The sequence below is a fragment of the Abramis brama genome (genome assembly GCF_963993115.1).
Source record: "Abramis brama genome assembly, chromosome: 9".
NCBI classification, from domain to species: domain Eukaryota; kingdom Metazoa; phylum Chordata; class Actinopteri; order Cypriniformes; family Leuciscidae; genus Abramis; species Abramis brama.
Window position 1 is genome coordinate 43,201,730 of NC_139971.1, and position 12,159 is coordinate 43,213,888.

The 12,159-nt window shown below is 38.0% G+C and overlaps 1 protein-coding gene across 1 annotated transcript; it reads right to left on the minus strand.

Moving 5' to 3' along the window:
• Positions 1-2,977: 2,977 nt before the first annotated feature.
• Positions 2,978-10,323, minus strand: LOC311089542 (DNA topoisomerase 2-alpha-like; the record flags this gene model as incomplete). The annotated part of the gene is made up of 6 exons (XM_084124265.1): positions 2,978-3,153; positions 4,363-4,561; positions 9,255-9,338; positions 9,429-9,569; positions 9,657-9,748; positions 10,317-10,323. 6 exons carry the CDS (start codon positions 10,321-10,323, stop codon positions 2,978-2,980), a joined length of 699 nt encoding a protein of 232 aa, XP_083980391.1.
• Positions 10,324-12,159: the final 1,836 nt, after the last annotated feature.

Sequence of the window (12,159 nt, forward strand, 5' to 3'; positions counted from 1 at the left end):
GATCACGAAGAAGCCTCTCCATGTTTGAGATAGCAGTATTGGTATATTTAAAAGCGTACATTTTGATGTTGAAATCGGCTTGTTTTTCAGAGATTCTAGCACGCAGTAGGGGCGTGTCATTGTCGGTGCGTATTTCCATACTGAATAAGCCGGCGTGGCTACTTATTATGCAGCGCTCTGGTCGGCTCTATCTGATTTCAAAATTCAATGAAGATGGACGCCAATAACATTAAGATGTCCAGCAATCGATTTAAATAGTAGGTTACATGGGGTTTAATTTGTCGTTTAATGAGATGTAGCCTAATACATGTTGTCACTGATGGACGTCACTGATACACACAAAGCTACAGATATCGCGCTGTTACATGCAGATAAGGACGTTTTGTAGACAATAAACATGATTGCAATGATATTTGAGTTACCTGTGTTTTTCAAGCCATGCCAGGTATTTCCATAATAATAGATTATATTTATAATGTAATGCTAATCTATATAGACTGTCATTGTGCAGAATACCATACAATAGTATATTTTCTGTCTGATTGTTTTATCTGAAGCCAAATTAGATCACAGAAGATTATTTAAAATACTCGTCATGCGTTATAAAGTAAGTTTGAAGCACATACATGGTTTTATTCTCATAAATTGTCGTGTATTGATGGTGTGCTAAGCTAACATGCTAGCTAGCCTTAGGTGCACCTGCAACCTAAAAGTTATACTTTTATGACTTTTTGAATGCTTTCTGAAATGTTTCCTTATTCAAGAAATGCATTTGATACAGTTTAAAAGGTGAAGAGAACTTTGAGAAAAAAAATTAGGGACTGAAACCCTATGAATAGCCTGTGAATAGCCAGTCGTTAGTAACTATAATGCAGACAAAAGAAATGCATATTTAGAGCCATAACCAGGCTGGAGAGGTGTGAATGTGTGCAGGGGGAGACTGAGACTGAATGGGAATCGTTTGCACCACAAAACAATAGAGACAATATACTGGATAGATGGTTAGAAGATGGCAATAAACACCAGAAGCATTTTAGCGTCAAATTAAAATAAAGTCATTGACATGGTCTTGAAAAACATTTAACTTAATACAGTGTTTTGGACTTATTATCTTCAGATTTTAAACATAAAATGTTTAGACGTGGCTTTAGCTGTAGTGCATTTCTAGATTGCTACAGTGCCAACTTCAATTTTATTTTCATGAGGATGTTTCATAAAAATTAATTTCTAATAACTTTACAAAAATTTGAAGCTATTTATAACAATTTTTTTGTCATTATGACAATAATTAATTCTACATTTACAATAAACTGCCAGGTGTCAGCTTTCAAATGAGATCATACTTTTGCTTTTAGTACAAAGGGTTCATGAATAGGGTTGCAAAGGGGCGGAAAATTTCCGGTAAATTTCCGGAAAGTTTCCGGTAAATTAAGCTGGGGAATTTTGGAAATATTCATTACCACGGCAACCCTTTGCGCATCCACTCTGAAAGTAACTGTACACATAAGAGACGGATAGATACATTATTTAAGGTTATTTCTAATCGTTAGAATATTGATATAGGAACTTGTTGTCAAGTAAGCCCCGTTGCGAGCATGTGCGTCTCTCTAAACTTTCAGTGTGCTGCACTGCTCTAGTTGACTTCTGCGCCTTCCCCTCCGAAAATATCACGTTAATTTTGAAAACGTAATTCCTTTTGTGGATCCTCTTGGTCTTTCTTCATGTTTCTTTGACAAATATCAGTGTCTCAGTCTCACACAAGCTGCACGCGAGTTAACCACGCCTACTTATTTACATGTTGCGGTATACACGGAATAAAAAAATCTGTTACGGTTGACATTTTCTTCCGCGGTAACGATATATACCGTCATACCGCCCAGCCCTACTTATGTGGTAAATAAAGTTATGCTAGCTTATTTAGCATCTAACTTATCAGCTTGCTATCTACTAGATGAATACATTTGTATGTGATATTTGCAATTTAAACATTTAATAAATATATTTCCCCATAATATCATCAAAACTTACTTCACTTTGTTTAGTCCACAGGCTCAAATGTGTGCCTTCAATAGTCTTGTGCTTTGGGCTTCTGTACATGTGATGGAGGCATGCACAGTGCCAGTAGGGGGTGTGGTCTCAATAGCCATGCAGTAAGCAGTGTGCTATGTGCATGTGATTGAGGAATGGCATGGATATTCAAGTGTATTTGAATGGCATCTGTTTGTTTTAGTCAAGATTATGCTAAAATATACTTTCCTCAACTATATTTAAGTTCCCTATGAAGAGCCAACCCTCAACTTTGAAAATTCCCAGTTTATTCCTGTTAATTCCCATAAATTCCTGTTAATTCCCTTAAATTCCCATTAATTCCCATGGAAAGTTTCCATCTTTGAAAATTCCCATAATTTTGCAACCCTATTCATGAACTGTATCTGTTTCAGTTTGGGTATGTCATTTCTGGGGATTTTTCAAAAGTGGGCTTGCAGCTTAACAGGTTAAGAAAATTATCTATGCTGATATTCAGTATTACCAAGTGCATGCCATTTTATTACTGAAACCAAGTATTTAACTTCAAAGAATTTCATTCATTCTCAAAAAAACATTAACATTTTAGTACCTGGTGCTTTCCTCTTCGAAGCTGCACTTGTCTTTTTTGCAGCAGGTTTCCTGGCGGCTCCTTCAGCCGATTTTTTCACAGGTTTAGGAGCTGGCTCTTGGCTGGTCTCAGAAAGAGCTAACAAGCACAGTGCACATTTAAACCATCTGCAGGTGATGTTACAGATAAAGCTAAAGAAATGATCTGTGATGGGCAGAGAATTGTGTGGTACTTACAGCTGGACTTGCTGCTGGTTTCTACTTTCTCTGCCTTTGGTTTGCTGGCTTTCGCTGGAGCTTTTTTCCTGAAAGAATTAAGGAGAGTTTTAAAAGATGCAATAGAGAACACACAAAATCTGTGAAGTAAAAAGCAAGTCATGTCTTACACAACAGGTGCAGGAAGAGGGGAGTCCATGTCACTATCAGGTGCACCGCTGGGTTCAGGGATGAAGGAGTCATCATCATCAATAACAGCAGCACGCTTCTGTTTACTGCTCTTCGTCCAGTCACCAAACTCATCCTCACTGCTTGATAGACTGTACTTCTTTTCAGCAGCAGCTGCACAGACACGCAAAAAGTATTCGCTTTTTGAGTTCTAAAATTCACTTTTAATATGGTTCTCCCATATATTTTTTTTTGTTTTTTTTGTTTCAGATACAGAGATCCCACATCTTTTGACATGCATTTCAATGATTTGCATACTGGATGCTCTACATTACTGCATCACTTCTATAACCTTATAGAAATAAAAATCACACTTTTTATATTCAGTTAAGATCAAATACGTAAGGGATAATGTATAGAGAGGCGGTCGTTATAGCGAATAACAAGCCCGACAGGCTGAACGAGAGCCCGACGCGAAGCTTCGCTAATATGATAATATAATGAAGTTTCGCTAATAATCCTAACGAAAACAACGATGATCAATAATAGCCATTCTAAAAGTATAAGTAGCCTAAAAGGTATAAGAAGCTATACAACAATAAAGCCAACGATTCAGTCAAACATAAGTCAGCTCTCTAGGCTACATAGTTAAATAGACTAACGTTAAATAAAGCTATAACTTCACTTTGCCCTCAGCTAAAACGTTTTGCCAGGGAACAAATAATACATTAATGAGACAAATAAAATAAATAAATCGCCTGTTGGATATACACAAGACGATTTAAATCTCATGTTATACCCAGACTGTAAAAGGTTATACCACTAGACTAGAGACATCCGAGCCAACGGCAAGTCAGCAGCAGAAGCCGAGGAAAGGCTGTTCTCGGCGGGGTACGAGCGCCGAGCGTCCGATTTCCTGGTTCTCACAACTCCGAAAACGTCAGATCAAATTTTCAAATAGGCGCTATCTTTATAAATAAACCAAAGATTTGAGCTTTAAACAACTACATTCTCGCCTGAAATACTCTTAAAACTACATTTCGTGACACATTTAAATCTTAATGATCACATCTAAAAATACACACAAGTATTCCCTCAGGATCAGCTACACATATAAGATCTGGTTATGAAAACCACTGACAAATTAGCATATTATAATGATTCCCGAGGGATCATGAAACACTGAAGACTATAGTAACGGCTGCTGAAAATTAACCTTTGCCACAGGAATACATTTTTCAAATATTCTATTTTTATTTATTAAAAAAATTAAATTGTAATTTCACAATATCAGTGCATTCTTATTTAGTGATGTGACCATTCAGATAGGTATTCTAACAAAAGCTGTTTTATACACGCATGCAAATCTCATTCTGTACATACCTTTGCAAGCTTTGCCTCGTTTGGCTCCCTCCTTCTTAATGGCTTGAACCTTCATAGTGCTGGTGATGCGGGGGATGACGCGGCGGCCTTGCGGGGTGGGCATTGTCTCGTTCTTTACCTTCACCACTATTGATTTGCCCACTTTACCTTTTACCTGAGGCATCACAGTCTGTGCCTCCATCTCCTTCTGTTCTACACGCTATTTACATAAACAGATTACGGATGACTTAAATCACTAATCAATAGCAGTGGTGGAATGTAACGAAGTATTTGTACTTCGTTACTGTACTTAAGTAAATTTTTACGTATCTATACTTTACTTAAGTAAAAAAAATAATGCATACTTATACTTTTACTCAAGTAGATTTTTCAGCAATTATCTGTACTTTGTACTCCACTACATTATTAAAATGCGTGTCGTTACATCCTTCCGAATCTTGCATAAAAATTTTTTTGGTCGACTGACGTTTTGGCGTTGCTGGCTAATGCACGTTGAAACAGATCGGAGATCTGATTGGTCAAAGAACTCACGCGCTCAGCGCGCGTTTTGAAACAACACAAGCGGAACTGATGTAAATCGAAGAAAAGGACACGGTGGACACCAAATATCAAACATGGACGAAGAGCCAACAACGTCGACTGAGCTTGAGCCTGTGCCCTGCAGCTCTGATTCTGAGAGACATCCCTGGCCTTATTTAAGCAAGTTATTTGAATTTAAAGGTTCAAAGAATGACTCCTGGCGTTTTCAATGTGTCAAGTGCCTACCTCAACGCAAAGAACTGTTGGCGTTTAAAAACTCCCCTTCAAATTTGAAGAAACATATAGAGGTAAGACATGCAATGCTAGTTATTAATATTTAAGTTACAAACTTGCTATGACATGGTGCTATGACTGTTATAGAAAAACGGATGTCAACATAACAAAAACATCACACCAGTATAATATTTGTTTGACGTAAGTTAGTGGTACCCTAACAGGGCAACTTCATTAGCAGCTAGCTGGTTATTAGCACAGCAGGGACGATAGCTTGCTAGTACGTTACATTTTTGGAGATGAGCAAACTACTGCTATATCTGTACATTCGTAGTTGGCTAAAATAGCTGTTTGTTTTGACTCGATGAAAAAATGTTCAAATTTTTTATACGGCCCCTAGCTTCTTTACCATTCAACATTGGGTATTTAGTTGACATTCACAAGTAAGCATGCAGGCAAAACTATATCTTGGTTTGATTCGATTGTGAACAATTTTGCACTATGACAGTTGTTTTTCGTCAATATCATGACATTTTTTTAGAATTTGCAAATATATATATATATATATATATATATATATATATATATATATATATATATATATATATATATATATATTTAGCAATTTAGCGCGAAAGTATATGCGAATATCAAACCAATTTTACCCGTGTGATATGCTTGGTTGTAAGTGTCAGTAGCTTGTCTTTTTAGTCTAAAGATGTAATCACGTTGGTTTCGCGTTTCAGTGCCCCATACACTGTGGTTTTGTATTAACGTAAATGTAAAATCCTGTAACTTTAGGGTCCAAACTCTTAGTTTAACATGGCAAATACAGTAGCTTTTTGCTTGTGTGGTACTTACATGTTGCCAGTCATAACAAAGTAATATGCTAGTAAGATGTAAGGTTAGTGTTTGCACTTGCACTTAACTAGTAGTGGTTTAGATTAATTCTTGAACCCTTAAAAAATATTTTACATTATGTTGTGAGATTTATTTTGGTTGTAGATTGACTATATTACTAAATACTAATACTACTAATGCTAAACGTGTATTAATTCTGTTGTCACTATCTTTTATAGAGAAAGCACAGACCACTTCTGAAGGAGTACTTGGCAGCAACTTCTTCTAAAAAGAAGGGGACATTGTTTGCTGATGTAGGCTCTTCAATAAAGCAGCGAAAACTTGAGGACATCAAAGCATCTCAGAAGACCATAGACCTTGCAGTGGTTAACTTTATTGTCCATGGTTTGCACCCTTTTGGAGTAGTAGAACAGACTGGGTTTGTTGATTTAATACATTGTACTCAACCTGATTACACAGTCATGTCACGTACAACATTGAGAGAGAGAATTGATAAGTGCACAAAGCAAATGAAAGAAAAATTGAAGAATGCAATGCAGACTGTTAAGTATATCGCCACGACTACAGACTGTTGGACAGCTCATAGGCAAAGTTTCATTGGGGTTACTGCCCACTGGATAGAGCCAGATACCCTAGAAAGAAAGTCTGTGGCTCTGGCTTGTAAAAAGCTGAAAGGGACACATTCTTATGATGTGTTAGCCAGTGCACTTAATGATATTCACAGTGAGTATAACATCCGTGAAAAAATTGTTAGGACCACAACAGATAATGCCTCAAACTTTATTAAGGCCTTCCGAGTTTATGCATGTGAAGATGAAGGGAGTTCAACTGAAGATGAGAGTAAAGGTGTGAATGACAGTGAAGAGGAGGATGCAGAAGAGGAGACAGAGGGTGTTGAAGTGGAAGCTTTGATGGAGGAAGAAGATGAGTGTTCTGAATATCAGCTTCCAAAGCATCACCGTTGTGCCTGTCATATTCTGAATTTGATCTCAACCGTAGATGCTAGAAAAGCTGAATCAAATGTTATGTACAAGAAGATATCTCGTGCAGCATTTGCCAAGTGCTCAGCTCTTTGGAATAAGAGTGCCCGGTCATCTACAGCTGCAGAGGTTATTGAGAGGGAGTGCAAGCTGCAATTGATCCGTCCAGTTCAGACCAGGTGGAACTCTCTCTTCCTTGCAGTTGAGCGAATACTGAGGATAATTAGGGAAAGTGGAGAAGGAGCAGTCAGAGCAGTGACCATTGCACTTAAAGTCCCAATGTAAGTTTGTCATGGAGCAGATACGTAGTTGTGATGTGGTAGGCTATTGATTGTGTGAAATAATGTTGTTTACTAATGATTTACTCCATTTAATTGAACTGCAATAGTGTAGCCTATGCTTATCATGCTGACATTATGCATGTTCTCACATGGTGTTTTACAGGTTCAGCCCTGCAGAACTTGCTTTCTTGTCTGACTATGCATCAACCATGAACCCAGTCTCTAAGGCACTCAACATATTGCAGGGAGAGGTGGATGTCCACATGGGATGGCTGGTACCCACTATAACGCTCCTAACTGTGAAGCTGGACCGCCTCCAAACTTCATCCAAGTTCTGCCAGCCACTGATCTCTGCTCTTCAGGAAGGAATACAGTAGCGGTTTGGAAAAATGATGAATGACCCAGAACTCATATCTGCTGCAATTTTACTTCCTAAGTTTCGCACATCATGGACAAGCAATGAAAACTTGCTAAAGTTGGGTAAGTCATTTAAATAATTTCTTTGTCAAGCATTCATTTGTTAATAGAATAATGGGTAGTGGTTCATTTTAACCAATATATGTTATTTTTAAAGCTAACTGGTATTTTAAAAGGCTAGACAGAAATACTCTTCATTCATGTTTGGATTTTTTTTTTTGTGCAGGCATGGACTACATCAAGACACACATGGAGGAAGAGCCAGCCTTATCATCACCTGGTAGCCATTCTGGATCTGAGGAGGAAGACTTTTTTGGCCTTATGAAGGGAAATGTCCACGAAACCACAAAACAGTTGGATGCCTATCTGGCCAACACTTCTACCTCAATGGACATACTCAAGTCAGTGCCCACAGTTTTTAATTTGTCCCTGAAGCTCAACACACCATTGCCCGCATCAGCAGCATGCGAACGAATGTTTAGCACAGCAGGGCACATTTTTTCTGCAAAAAGAGGCAGGCTAGGATCAAAAAGCTTTGAGAACCAAATTTTGTTGAAATTGAACAAAAACTATTGGTAATGCTATGCGGAACCAAATACAGTATTAGGGCTCTAATACTCTCATGTTCTATAGGGGCATTTTGCCCTTTTTACCTTTGATTGCCTGGCCAAAATTTTTATTTGAAGGTCCTTTGTTTTTAAGTTTCTTATCGTAACATCTGCCTTTATATTGACTTCATTGTTTTTCACATAGATTCTGTTTTTTGTTTTTTTTGTCCTGTTAATGTTAGGTTGATCAGAGTTCTAAATAGCAATATTGCTTGCATGTTTTAAGAGAAGCACTCACCCTTGTCAAATTTTGTTTGGTGCTTATTTTTTTCTCATTCTAATGTGTTATACATTATTAGCCTAATGCTTTTGGATTTTCTGTAATCAATGGAGTATAAGCCTCAAATGCAGTTTTAGCTACGTTTTCCCCATGCAGGCCAAGGTAAAGGACTAAAGCAACTGTTGTTGAGCAGAATAAACTGGTCATACAAATTTGATTAAAGTGTTCAGAATAACACTCACCTGTGTACTTTTGAGTTTTTTTTTACTGCTCTTAATAGTATAGTAAAAATAAAATAAATTGTATGTCATAATTGGCTTAGCTTAATTATTATTTAATGAGTAATAAGTAAATAACCAGATTTTTACAGTGTGTCAGTATTGCAGAGAGCTTGCACAACAACCCTTTCCAGTACACAATAGAAATTGTTTGTGATTATTACAATTGAACAGCCCAGACATTGAGACAACTGATTGTGTACTTTTACTTAAAAAAATACTTTAAAGTAAATTTAAAAGTATGTACTTAGGACTTTTACTTAAGTATATATTTTGCAGGGTAGTTGTACTTTTACTTAAGTACTAAACTTAAGTACTTCCTCCACCACTGATCAATAGGCTATACATTGAAATACCAATTTTGAAAACATGAAGGCCTGATTTTTATGAAACGACAACTTAATTATCTCTATTCTTCACACAAAGTAAAAGTGTCATTTTAGATAAAGGACACACCAAATATAAAAAACGTAAAGTGATATCATCTCATTTACCTCCAGCTCCTCAGTAAAAGCTGCCAGATCTTCTTTCCACAGATCAGTGGGCACCTTCACCTTGAGCGTGTTCAACTCAGTCAACTGCAGAACAAAAGCGTGAGAACCTTTTTAAACTCCACTGCTATACTAAATCACCAGCTCTGTTTCCATCCATCACAGACTCATAGTCACCTTAGCGTCTCTCTGTCTGCACAGTTCATCTTTCTTTTCTTTGGTTAGGAACCACATGGGCATGCTGAGAAGATAGTTATAATCCGGGCCAGACTTATCTTCCTCTTTCTCCTCATCCTCCCCAGCGTCCTCCTCAACATCCTACCAAACAATGAAAATTATTGTGATGCAGGTAACAAAGGAAGAAAACAAAAGCTTGATTTAAAACGAAGCGGTTGTGGTGCGTACCTTCTCCTGAGCCTCTTTCCATGCCTTAACAGGGTCAGAGTCATAGCCCATCTGCTGAAGCATGCGGATCAGCTCCTTCTTAGGTTTATTTTCTAAAAAAAAAAAAGAGGAGAAGCATTATAAAAACCTAAAAGATCTATTTTTAAAAATAAGCTAGTTAAATGAAATATTGATGTATAGAGATTCCAAGGTAACTTGATTAACATGAGTTTGCCCAATTAAATGTCAAATCACATTTCCCCTAGCCTGACTACATCAGACTTCGTACTTCCGCTCAATTTCAGTTCGCTTCTGTACTCAGTCTGAGATAGTGACCTATTTTAGCGTTTTCCTCCAGCCTCAAAACAGCCTCAATTATGCCCTTCCAGACTCTGTCTACGAAGAAAAGCGAAGTAGCAGAGTTTGGTATTACCAGGCTACATTTCCCCAATATTTACACTAAGATCTCACAATTCATATACATGTTCCCATGTACATTACAAGGTTGTCATGCTTACATTTACTTAGCAACGTAGCATAAAAGATTTTGGGAAAAAATAGGGCTACATGATTTTAAGTGTATTTTTGTTCTTAGAGGCTCCAGATTTGATGTGCTTGTTTGTATGTTTGCACAACTTAGCCAAAAATAGTCACATAATATATGATTAAAGGAGTCATTACCTGTCATTTTCACTTTTCCACGAGAATCAATGTATGTTATGATTGCCTAACGATTATACACTGGCGGGGAAGCCGATATTTAAAAGTGAAGCGTTTGTTTACCTCAGGGTTTATAAACCAGCGTGCGTGCACGCGCACTCAAATACGAGATTTTGATTTCAGCCCCGACTTGACGTCAAGACGGGGCAGGATATACCATATATGGACACCGCAGCAGGAAGCCTGCCCCTCCTCCCCCTCATATTCAGTCGAGAAAGTAGCAGAAACTTAGTGCACACTGAGTTGCTCTGTTGTTGACTGCCAGAATCAACATGTAAATGTGTTCTCTCCCAAGAACGGACCAAGCTGTCAAGGACCAGTGGATTAAATTCATTTTTAATGACGCGGTTCCTACAGCCCTTCCCACTGGCTTAACGTTATGCGTCTGTGCTAACTATACATTTTATGCCGGAATCCTTCACAAATTTGAGGCAATATCAGGCGAAGTTGGCATCGAAGCTCGGGAAAAAGGGCCATTCAAACAATCAGACTTGCCTGCAATTGAAACGGTAAGAATGTGTTTTTATTGCTCTACTGTGTGTAACAAACAGCAGCTAACTGCTAATGCGGCTATTGTATGCTAGCGGGAGTATTAGCTTCTAGGTAAACATGGTGAATGGCTGCTAACGTTACTTTGCAAACAACAAATGACTGAGATCATCATGAATTCGGCTATTGTATATTGATTGCCTATATGAGGCGCGTCTAGTTTGTGTGTGTGTGTGTGTGTGTGCTCGCGTCTTATATGAGTTTGTGTGTGTGTGTTCGCGTCTCATATGAGTATGTGCGTGGAGTGGAGATTTCATATACATGTATGTGTGACTATTAGTATATATGTATGCAAGCGTGTTTCATATATGTGTGCGTGAATGAAGTTTGATTTAAGCCCTAAATGGCGCCTCATACTTATACACTGGCCGGGAAGCCTGTCGCGTTCATTCACAACTTGCGCCATGATGTCAGTTTGTAATGATATGCTAAAGCGTTACCTGCGGTGTCAACCCCCCTCCTTCCTGCCACCAATCAACGCGCCCCTCATTTGCATTATTATAATGACCGTCCACGAAAGCCAAAATATCGCATCAGATCTCGCGAGACAATAATGCCTTCAGAAATAAGGGTCTGAGGAGCTCTGTGTTTATTTTTTTTCCACTTTTCTTTTTTAGAAGGGCCTGAAAGACTATAATACAGCAGTAGGTATCCAAGGTAATACTAGGTGATGACTCCTTTAACCCCCTGAGGTCGACAATCACGCCGGCGTGATCTGCTCGTTTTTTTTTTATATCAGTGCAAAATTCTGTTTATTTTGATTTTATATACTTGTGTTGTACATCATTCAAAACTGTTAAATGTCTTTTATTTGTGTACACTCATAATAAAAACAAAATGTTGTGTTTTTCGTAAAACAAAGAAAATAAACATGATGCGCGTTCTGCCGTCTCTCTCAATGAGAAACTCATTCTGAAACACGACAGAAAATGACCTGTAACTCAGCGAATGTTTGTCACACAGACTTGAAACGCATGTCTATACAACGCTTGGAGTCTCTATTTTTAAAGTATGTAAATTATATAAAAAACAAATGTTCTCTGTTTAAGTAATCCGTAAGAAAGCAGCGGCATGTACAGTTTCTCAAACACGTCCTAATTAACTATAATGTGACCACACCCACGAGCGCACGTGCGATTGACATGCAAATGATCCACGCGGCAGAACGCAGACCAGTAAACGCCCTCATCACCTCAAAACAAAGAACCAGAGACTTCGGAAACTTACTCCTCTACTTTTCATCGAGTTTGGAAGA